Source organism: Gavia stellata, chromosome 3 (assembly GCF_030936135.1).
Source record: "Gavia stellata isolate bGavSte3 chromosome 3, bGavSte3.hap2, whole genome shotgun sequence".
Classification (NCBI taxonomy): Eukaryota; Metazoa; Chordata; class Aves; order Gaviiformes; family Gaviidae; genus Gavia; species Gavia stellata.
The window spans coordinates 18274032-18286159 of record NC_082596.1 but is presented as its reverse complement, the minus strand read 5'-3'; the positions used below and the strand labels follow the sequence as shown (position 1 = coordinate 18286159).

Below are 12128 nucleotides of genomic sequence, written 5' to 3'. Positions count from 1 at the left end.
TTAACAATCATACACTTAATCATCAGGTATAATGTGGCCTCAATCAATTCCTACAGTGATTGAAGGGTGTCAAGTTCTGTTAACAAGCTAGGAACACAATGATCAGTGTGAAATGGGAAAAAATTCAGTTGTTCCATCAGGTATAAATAAACTGCTTCTCATGTTTCATATGTCAGCACACCTGTGTCCATAAATGGATACCCAGACACAAAGATTTGTAGCTTGGAGTAAGTGCTTTACAAGCAGATATACGTTAATCTTTCATGCCTTGACCTAATTGGCAATCAGTGAGTTCACGGTAACATATATTCAGACAGACATATCTTCAATAATCTGCTGATTTAAAGAATTATATGTTACTCTCTACTTTTATTACTAAATGTCTCATCATACAGAGGTATATAACATTTATTTCCTCTAACTATTCTTTTCCTAAAAATAGAGGTTTTACCAGCTCCAACATTTAACTCATGTTGACTAATAATAGTTTGGCAAAATACGTATATTTTAAGGTACTCTGTATTTTATCCATTCATCCTTACCATCACAAGTTGGGAGTGCATGACTCCACCAGTGATTTTTTTCACATAGCAAAGGCTCCTCATGACTCAGCCTGTAACCTGGATCACAACTAAAGGAGACAGTGGAACCTATAGAGAAGTCATGTCCATAACGACGTCCATGCACTGGTATGCCAGGATCCAAGCAAGAGTAAGTATTAACAGTTACACCTAAATTAAAAAAAAAAAAAAAAAAAGAGAGAAAGAAAAGAGTCAAATAAACAACCCATAGACCATAGACATTTTTTAAATTAAGTAATTCACTGCACTGTGAGTGGGGGTGAAGGCTTCATTATCACATATTTTCAGTGAATTATCCTTGTACTATGTTTCTCTGTGTTACCATTATAAGATGTTATGGATAATGAATTGCATCCTGCCACTATTGCAGAGAAAAACATCACATAATTTACAGGATATTTAGCTTGATCCTATCTTAGTAACAAGAAGTGATTTTGTCCCTGATGCAGATGTTGAAAAGCTTTGATGATCACTCAAAATTCTGATTTCCAGCCTTTATTTTTTCCTGATCAAGCTTTGGCACCCTAGTTAAAATGCTTGTTATTTCTTTTGGTATTTATCCTTGAAATATTTACATAGATCAATTATTTACATAAGTAATTCTTATGCCTAATGTTATTTGATATGTGAGATACTGAGAAGATAAAGAATAGCAGAAAAAAGACTAAAGACAATTTGACTTGATAAAGAGAATTTTAATGTGTGCTAAAAAATAAACCTTTTAGATTATTTCCCAGTGAGGAGTTTAACTTCATTATAAAAGAATCAGGAAAAAACAAAGAAAGAAACAAAAAACTCTAGGAACATTACGGAAGTTAGCAAATTAGAAGAAGTATTCAGTGTAAGATTTTCTATGGGTGTTATTCTTTATATTCCTACACAAAAGCCATAGAATAGGCTTCTCTACAAAGAAATTCAGTGTGGAAAGAAATAATTAGCATAGAAAATAAGAACATATAAAAGACTTCAGCTTTCAATAGGGTATTTGAAGAGAGAAATGCTGAATAGTGGACCATTAATCATTATTATTATCCAGAAAAGGGAAATCAGAATTGGGTTGTATGGGATAATGTAATTAATGTCTTACTGGACGAACCAGTAAAAATTAAACAAAAATCAAATTAATACTAGATGTCTGTATATAAACAGAGGATGTTAAGCAGAAAAACAACTACTGAAAATGGTTTATTTTGTGTAAAAATGGTAAAGATGTATATTTTCAATGTTGTCTGATAATATGAATTTAACTTTCATTCTTCACAACTGTAAAGAGAACTGTGGGGTGGGGATCAATTTTATAGAAAAGGAATTTTTTAATGAAATTGAAGAATTCATTTATAATGAAATTTCAGATTTTCTTTCCAACTTTATTTAATTGAAACAGTTTGATATAAGGATATTTCTAATAAGTGCAGCTTTCCTCTTTTTGCTGTTCACATACTGAAAGTGTAATTTCTACCATTTAACATTATTCATTTAACCAATTATTTTAAGTATTTAGTGGTCTCTGCTGGCAATATTAATCTAGTTTTCCTAATGGGGAAGGATAGCCATCCTTCAAACTGCAGAATGGATAAGAACTTAACAAAATCATCACTTCTTCACAATGTAGAAGATGATACAAATGGAAGTATGTGGGTGAAGGCTAGGACAGCAAAGAATTTTGGAATAATAATAGATTTTAGCGATAAACAGCCAGAACTTGACATTCACTGGAGTTCAAATCAGCTAAAATCTTATCTGGCAAAGTCACCTCCACATATAGTGTATTTAATATCGTTATCATTAGTGGTCAGAAATAATGAAAATGGACAAAAATAATGTAAAAAAATAAGAACATCTGAAAATTGCTTGGTGGCAGTTCTGACAAGTAGAAGTATGAAACAGAAATGGATAGATAACAATGTGCTCATGACCTTCACTATGCAAATTAGACAGTGATTACAGAAAAATAATATTTCACATGAAAATATGACTTATTACAACAAAAGGTATATTTAGAAACACAAATAGTAAATGACATGATAATATATCAACTTATATGAATTTTAAGAATTCATAAAGTATGAAATCTTACAGATACTTTCTGCAGTGTAGTTTATATGACTATAATAAGGGAAAAAGAATACTTCTGTATGTAAGAACAAATTATATATGCAGGTTTTTAGACCCCTAAAAATCCATAATCAAGCAATTCCATAGCTTGATTTTCAGCTCATTAAGGTAAACTGCATTTCCCATTACCTTCAGTTAGAGCTGTAAGTACATCAATCACGACAGTAATTCAGGTATTTGCTTAGTTTTTGATAATCTTCCTGATCTCATGCAGTTTTACACACACAAAAATGCATTGTATAAAAGATAAGAATAACAAGACATAAAAACAACATCCAGAAGAAAGGCATTTGCTTCCCATTCACATCTTCTGATTCTTAAAGCATGGAGCAGTACAGCAATAACATTAAATTGTAAAGTGAAATTACTGGTCATCCCTTTTTGCAGTTTAACATCACTAAATCTTTCTCAGTTTCAGAAATAACAGGAATTTACCACAGACAACACCTGTGCACCTTTATATATTTATGACTAGGATAAGCATTGATGGGGAAATCAAATAATACAATTCAGAATGACCTACTTTCATAGTGAATCTTGAATCCATTGTTAGAACGACTGTTGTCAGTTGTAAAGAGAAGATAAATGAAATTGCTACTACTAAACAGGAATTGTGGGACCTGTGTACCATTGTAAGATCCCAGAAGTGGAGATAATAAATTTGGTCCATCATGAACTTCCAAAACGTCATAATTGAGTTCTGTCTGAAACCTGGAAGTGAGGAAACACACAGAGGCACAAGTATAAGAAGCAGTTAAAACAAATTCAATAAACCCATACAAAGCAAACCATATTTTAAAAATATGCTCCTTTCCTGATCATATTCTTTTAATTATTTCTCCACATATCTATTTTACAATATTAATATAATAGTATTAATTATCCTATATAATTAATACAATAATAAAATTTCAGGTTAGTGCCTTAGTAAGAGGAGAAGTAAGTTTAAATTCCTTGAGCTGGTTGGTTTTGCAGGAAACAAAAACAAGAAGCACATAGTTTGGTAAAAACGATTAATATTACTTGCATATACTATTTTATAGCACAAAATTATTTTTCTTTCTGAAAAAATTAAGTAAATTATAGACAGGATATGTTGATGCATTCTTTTATGATATCCATTCCATTTGGCACAAGTATCACTTTATATTGTCAAAGAATCATACTCTGAGCATCTACCCTTAAAATAATCTATAAGCAGGGATAGAATTATTTAAGTCTGCTCTGAGACTCCAGTGGCTTTGTGCCAGTTGAGGTTCAGTCCAAAGTAGTGGCAGAAGTTACAGCAAAAAAATTTTAAAATCCTATTTAGAAAGCACTATAAAGCAAAATGCCTATTTAGAGAGAGCATGTGTGCTGTCTCTGTCAAGGAAAAGCTGAGTGTGACAGTGCTGCTAGATATCCTTTGCTTGTTTTGTTTTAGACGGTTCCAGCAATCCCAAACACCTGTTTGGTATTTTGGCAGTGGTTTCTCGCTTTCTTTCTATGACAGACCTTACATCAATCATACTGCTTTAATGGACTCTGTGATGGATTATTGAAAAACCCTCTCAGAATTAAAAAGAAGCAATAAACAGCAGGATCCTACAAGGACTCTTCAGATATTCCTAATTCTCTCTCTGATTCACTTAGATGCCTAATTCGGCTTTGTGAAATCCATTCAAGGAACTGTATGACTAATGCCAATGTACTGAAGAACTGTATTTGAGTATTTATGTCCTACGAGTCTGAGTCTACAGATCTAAAGGAGTCTGCTGAAAGACAAGAAGCCAAATTAAACTTCCAAAACACGTGTTTTCTTTTATCCATGTCCCACCCCTATGAAATAACACAGGAAAAAGCACAGAAATAAAGGAATACAAAGTTACAAAAATGAAGCAGGATAAGCCTAGAAGCAGAACTGCAAATTCCTTTTATTGCTAGTTCCCACATGAACTCACAATGATATGTTGCTAAAAAGCTACTAGGCAATAACTTGCTTTTTCCATTACTTGTTTTTCCCACTAATCCATAGAAAACAGAAGCAATCTTGGAAACAGATAATTTAGTCTTGCTCTGCTTTCTTAGTTCCTTTATCAAAAGCACACTTAAGACAGAAAGTGTAAAAAAGTATTGACCTCCAAATGCAAAGCAACTATCAGGCCAGTCAAGACATGATGAAATTGAGTGTCCAAAGACATAAAAGAAATCCTCTCATAAGTACTTGTTGCTCAAAGAGTACATAAAACACCACAAACAGCAGAAAAATAAGGAGACGAAAAAAATTCGTAAGCACCCAAGAAAAAAAATATGAGGACAGCCTTTCAGCGAGACGAGATGAAAGAAATCTGGAGAGGGGATTGTGTACAATAATGACCCTATCAACTCAATGCAGTGTCAGGTTATGAGTAGAATATCCTGCTGCACAGTGTATACTCATTAGTCAAATGTGACTAGTACTCCAATCAGTAGTTTGTTGATTAACATCCCTAGTATTTAAATACCCATAATTAGGCTTCATGGTAAACACTTCATTACAATGAAGAATGGCACTCGCATTTCTCACTTCTATCATTTCAATTCAGCCTAGAAAGCTACTGATTCATAACAAAAATGCAACAGATTATCTATCGTAACTATGCCTGTACAACAGGAGTAAACTCTTTAGAGTATGTATGCACAATCGTAAAAAAAATATGAAAAAGTTATTATGAAACCTCTGAAAACAAAAAAATTAATAGTTATTATTATTTGCTTTGACTGTAGATCTCTTTGCTTTCTTATAGGTCTCTGGCTCCACGGCACAGGAACACTTTAGCGTACAGTCATGGAATGCAGTACCTCACACATATGCAATGTCATAAGAGAGAAGCCATAGGAAGATAGGAAGATTGGAGATAAAAAAGAAATAAACTACTGTGAAAGTGATAAACGGATGCAATGTTACGGTGTCATTCTGCAAGAAATTTGTATTAGTAAGAACTGTTCCCTTCCTCTTAGAAAATCCAAAAAGAAAGGATGCAAAGATTCTAGACATGTACTATAAATGTTTTACCCTGACTGAGAAACTAAAAAAATAATAAATCTTTCAAATAACTACTCATACTGTGGAAATCTTAATATTTGCACCAAGAAAGGTTAGAAAAATTCTTTATCTTTTTGTTTTCAGGACAAGGTGAAATATAAAGAACTGGACAAAATATGAGTTTATTTTTTTAAATCAAATGGGAAAGCCATTTGGCTGTAGTTTTAAATGTGTATATTTCAACAAAATTAACCTTCTGTCTTAAGAAAGTCCAACTGAAGATTTGCAGGCAGGAGGAACAGAACAACGACAGTCAGACTAGAATGAGTCTTTAAAAAGAAACTAATATATGAATGTCTTAGAACATAAATTTAAATTATGTGAAAAATAATAAAGTCTAAGTAAAAAACCTAACATTAGTAGTTTACAAAATGTTTTCTTTTAGTACACTATGAAGATTTATTTCATTATTCAGTTTATGTAATAACTTTTTATTTACATCCAAACCTGTAACCACATATCTAAGTGCATTTGTGTGAACTTATATAGACATATTTTTACATGTATTTCTGCACAGAAACACATAAACATACAGACACCTATATGTAAGTAGGGCATCTCTGGATTCACCTCGCTGCATTTAAGCAATATGTATATCAGTCCAATTTATGGCAAGCGACAAGAGTGTCAAGAATGAGCAGCAATGGAAAAAGAAGTGTCATAATGTCATAATGATATTAGGTTATAAAGAGGATAGGAGCTCCCTCTGTGATCTGAAGAGACCACATCTTGTTCTTATTGCTCTTACCTACAAGAGTAATAGAGGTTGTGCAATTTTATGACACGGCATTAATGCATTACAAACAAAAAGTGTACACAAGAGACTATCAGATTTAATGAAACTCAGGTGCAAAGGAAGAAAAGCCAGATGACAGAATTTTGCAAATTAAAAGGCAAATGCTTTTCACTTTGAAATGACTATTCACTGTTAAGTTGAAAACAAAATGCTGAATTAAAAATAAAATATTTCAAATTATATTTTTCTTTTCAAAAACTTGGGTTAATGAAGATTCCAAAATTTTTATTTTTCATTTTGATTTACAAGACAATGAAGACAATAATAATTTTCTTTTAATTTTGAACTACTATGAGTTTGATTAATTCCTACAAGATGGAGTATTTCACTTTTCTTTTGTATTTTAATTTGGTAAAGCCTCATTTTAAGCTGATGTACAGCATTAGTGATTTTGGAAGACCAGCTTTCATTTGATGTTAAGGATGGGAAATACCTTTGAAGTGTCCATATTACCTGTCCTCTGACTGTATATATCATATGAACACTTTATTATAGTGTAAATTATAGTACTAAAAAAAGTCTTATCACAGTGAGAAATTTTGCTAAGAGAAGATGGTAGTGTTCATAGCCAGTTAAAAACAACTTTTGAACTGTATTAAAATAAAGCAATACTTCTCTTTTGAGTGTGACCAGGAGTAGTCTGCATAAATAGCATTTGAAAAGTACTTGCATGATATTTGTGAGCTATAACTTTGATCATCAAAGGCCCTTCTTTCCTGGATCATCATCTAACTTTACTAATATTTACAATTAAGAAGAATTTAAAACATCCTTGAATACATGTAGCTTTTTTTAAATTACATTTTCTGTTTTGCTTTCGCATAAAGAGCTTAAATGAAATGCCCATGTCTTGCTACCATGAGAAATTTAAGAGCCTCTGCACATTTCAATCCTTGGAATTAGGAATGGCCCTAAGAAATAGGCAGTAATGCAGGAAAACTGGAATGCTGCAGTAATTTGGGGAAACCGGAATTCAATCCTGAGAGAACACAGTCCGTTCATAAGAACATATCAGCTGATTTGATAATTAAATATTCACGGTGGATAAAAATAAGAATGCATTTAATTCAGTTTTCACAGTTGATTCAGATTTTCAGAGTTGAAGATTTCACAGGTTTGAGAGAAAACAATCACTTCATAGGTATAATTCATTATATCAACATGTTTAAGAGCAAATGAAACATGCTAATCTTTAAAAGCAGACAAAATTTTTAACTGGGCCAGAGAGGCTTAAATGTATGGAAGAAGGTAGGAATTTCAAAAGCTTTTCAGTGCATCAAAGTAGAAATTACACTAAAGATAAAAGTTATGCTCTGAAGGCACTAAGGTGTTTTGGAAAATCCTATCTGATAATACAACTGCTTGTTTTTAGACATAGTGCAAATTAATATTATGACAAAGCTAATAACCTCCTGCTTCCCCATAAAAAATGGAAAATATTAAATAAGAAAAATATTAGCCAAGACCTTTCAAATGTAATTTTGATAGAGTGTCCTGGTTCAGCTTCTATCACCCACTCACAATTCAAGGAATCTTTATAATACCCTGGCCAGCCTGGAGAGAGGATTACTCCACTGGGAGATGAAAAATGCCCACCACATGGAGCTAAAAATGAAACAAAGAGAAAGGTATAATATCACAGACTTATTATATGTAATTCACAATTATCACTTTCAATATAGGACATCTATACTGAACAAATTTTAAAAATCCAGTTGCAGGAAGATGCAACAAGGCTTCGAAGCTGACAGACTCTGTGGGGTTCAGAATTAGATGGAGACAACTGAATTAAAACCTTAAAAACATAAAATAAATTGTTCAATAAGTTCTGACAAAGCTTTTTGTATTATATACTTACAGGTACAATCTATTTTCCTGTAATAAAGGACAGAAAACAAAATATAGTGTTTAAAAAGTGTCATTATTTCTGCTTTTAATTGTGAGCAAAGAGATTTGAAAAACTTGCAAAAGTTTCAGTTGAGTCTCCAGCTAGAAACTAGCGAATTGTTATTTTAGCTTTGACATGAATCCACTGTCATACCACATACATTTTGCTTGTCATGTTGGCAGTTCAAATTCCTCATTCATTAAAAAGATATACTTACCATTCTTATAAGATTAGTTGATATTTTCTAAGCATTTGGCAAACATATATTAAATACTGTAATATATACACCTGCAAACAGAATTACTAGAAACAGCATGTATTTTTTCTCTCAGAGATAGTGAGTAAATATAAGCTAGGAAAATGAATTAAGACATAATTAAACCCAAAGTTGTTGGTAAACATATTTAAAGTTTTTCAATGGCTTAATGACACATTAGTTACAGGAATAATCTACACAGCTGTAGGTATTACAAAGATGAAGAGCATTTCTTTCATAACAATTCCTAAATAGTTGAAGAGAATCTGGTACAGAATGAGGGAAGTTTCCATTAGCCGATCAGTGTCAAGACAGTTAGTCATAGGGCAGTAGAAAGATTCTCAGAAGTAATAATCATGTTTGACTGATGCTGATTTTGGCTATGGAGAGTGCTAGTCTATCCCAAAGATGGTATAATCTCATTGTTGGGAAGAATAAGAACCGTAAGACCAATACTGTTAAAGGACAGATCTTTTAGGTCTAAGTCTTGCAAAGCTCTGTGCAGGTTTTTAATTTCATTCATGAATGCAAGCCCATTCCATCTGAAGGATCTACTTGTTTATGTAAAGACAAGTGCATGTGTCATCAGACTTTTGTGAGATCATCTTCTCCTCAATGGTATGGATGGGTGAGGAAAAGACCATGGGAGTGCTTGGCATATTTTTGTTTATTTGTTTTCAGTAGGAGATTGATATTCCCCAAATAGAGAAATTAAGTCACAAAATTATCTTGGATTCTAGACATCTAAGAAAACGCAGTAATTCCATCACTAGAAAAATTAACATTTTTAAAAGAGGTAACAAATCATAATGTTTTTCTAGCAATTCAAAATATCTAGGACATCTTATTAATTTAATGCATATTCAGTGTGGTAAATTGAACATATATTGTTCAGCACAAATGTAAACATCCTCAAAAGACCATATCTATGTATCTTTCTATATGTGTATTATGCATATATATGAATATACTAAACATACCTATATAGACAAATACACAAACCAAAAGCCTGATCCACAGAAGACAAGACAGAAAAGCAATTGATCTCTGAATCTATTTTCCTTTAGAAGAATAATATATTTTCTTTGAGTTACAATGTTACATATTAAATAACTAATTTCAATTACTTGTTCCTGGGAGAAAATAATTTGTAGTATACTTGACTCTAAGCTAAACTTTTTCACTCACTGAAGTGCTTGCAAATTGCTGTCCTTTAGTGAATCCAGCTACTCCAGTAAAAACTGTTGCAAATAGGGACATTTAGTAACTTGGGTTTTTAAATTATTATTAGTAGTATTATTCTTATTATTTTAACTAAAATGGATTACCTAGAATCTTAAGTATAGAAGAGGATATTAGGAGTAATACTATAAAAAAAGCTTTTTCACAGTTGCTCTGACTTGTGTGAGTAAGCACTACTTGTGACCTTATGAAGAGATCTAATCAAGCCTTCTTTGATGAAAACACAAGGTGATAACGACACGATAAGGTGCTAAGCCCTATCGTAAGGAAAAAGAAAGTTAAGCAAATTATAATAGTATATGAGTTTATTTTCACTAGACTACCACAACAGCATAAACATGTAAGGACTTATTTAGCATACCAGATTAGAATTTAGAACCTGTGAAATGTAAGATATATGTTATCTATTTTCTGCAACAAATATGTTTTCCGTGATGGTCAACAAAGCAGCATTTAAAAGAGGAAAGCGTTGAACAGACCATGCTTTTAAACTGGTGACCACAATCTCAAATGGTGAGCAGTGTACAATTTCTTTATTTTTAGGAATTGCTGACTGTTTTATGGAAAATGAAATCTGCAGAATGTATTAGCTATTCAATTCAAACTTTACATTAAAACTCATTTTTCTGTCACAAAATCTTTTTGATCAAACCTATTTATATATGTCCCCTATGTGAGCCAAAGAAGACGACAAGCAACATACATTTCAGTGCCTTACACAAGCAGGCAGAGGCAAAATTAATTGCTTCCCCAAAATGTCAGCCATGAAGAAGTAGGTAGCACCTTTTGTGGACAGTGCTAAATCATACAAAGCAGACAGTAAAATGGAACCATTTACATCACTCTCTTTTCCATTACCATCTGTTGTGTGGTACAGATGTGCACTGATGTAACCTGGATGAGAACAAAGATTTATTTGTCAAAGAGTTCTCGACAACACAGTGTCAAACACTGGATAGCCCTTATTCTAGACAAAGCCCTAATAAGCCCACCCATTTTTTCTGTGTTATGTAAATAAGAATTGAACTAACCAGGTAAGTGGATTCTCCAGGTTCAGCTTAAGAAGGTTATCAAGGGATAGTCTTATACCTCATTATATCTCCTTATTGAGGAGGAGATGGTTTTCAAGGGACCCAAACCAATTATTTACTCTTTTATAGCTATATTTCCACAAAACGTTGTGGCCAAACCAATTGCAGTTCTGGAATGAGGGCACAGTATTCTGGAGAACAGAGCTTTTTAACAGTACTGAGATGTAAGAAGTATCAATGAGCAGATTCTAAGCTGCAAACTGCAGTAGAAAGTGCTAGGATTGGGTGCCTTGGGGTTGAATGAAGAGATACCAGGATTAAACTAAGGATCTTTGTCACCTTAACATTCTCTCTTGCACATGACATGGATATGTGCCAAGAGTGGGATCTGTTCATCTGTACAAATAATTAGAGAAGAACAGGAACTTCAGTGTGTATATATATCTATAAAAAAACTTTATTACACATAATAATCAAGTAGATCACATGGTAACTTACAGACGCTAGGAAAATACAATTTCTCCAGTTAGAAGTAAGCTTAAATACTTTGTTGGTTCTGATGAATATTGGTGTAAATACATTAGCCTATAGAACTATAAATACATGACAGAGTTACTGTTATCATGAGATTCTTTGCTGAATTGCAAGTTAAGGAATTGATCAAGCCCAAATTAGATTTGGTGAGCTTCTCAGGATCTGATCCCTTGGGGACTAAACATGTTTTCTAAAGGAAAATCTTACAGGGTTGTTTTTTTCTTTTTTGGCTTTTGAACATATTTGTTTGGTTTTAGTTTTATGACACTTTTCTAAACAAATTCACCAAATTACCCTGGATTTTACCAAGCCCCAAAGTTCATACACAGCTGACATAATCAAGCTGGAAATTTTCCCCTGAATTTCATTTTGTAAAGTGAAGGATGAGCTTTCTTTGTTTCTTTGCCAGGCTCACTAGACACATACACATCTTTATTTACATCATAGGCATCTATATGTAGACAAAGATTTTTATTTTTGCTTAAGGTTTTCTTTTATTGTTGAATAAAGCATCTTAGTAAAGCACTGAAAGTGAGTTATACACTGTGTGTGGCTTTTGTAACTATCTGAATGCAACAATTACTTGTCATTTATTTCCAAACACAAGCAAAAACTTTTGGC

At 32.6% G+C, this 12128-nt stretch overlaps 1 protein-coding gene across 3 annotated transcripts in view; it reads right to left on the bottom strand.

Annotated features, from left to right (window-relative positions):
• Nucleotides 1-12128, bottom strand: part of CSMD3 (CUB and Sushi multiple domains 3) — a 731455-nt gene that overhangs the window by 296101 nt on the left and 423226 nt on the right. For all 3 annotated transcript variants that reach the window (XM_059815714.1, XM_059815715.1, XM_059815716.1), the window contains 3 exons: nucleotides 8023-8161; nucleotides 3220-3407; nucleotides 543-731 (listed from right to left, as the gene is read on the bottom strand). In XM_059815714.1, the coding sequence (XP_059671697.1) occupies nucleotides 543-731; nucleotides 3220-3407; nucleotides 8023-8161 (516 nt within the window). The remainder of the gene's footprint in view (nucleotides 1-542; nucleotides 732-3219; nucleotides 3408-8022; nucleotides 8162-12128) is intronic.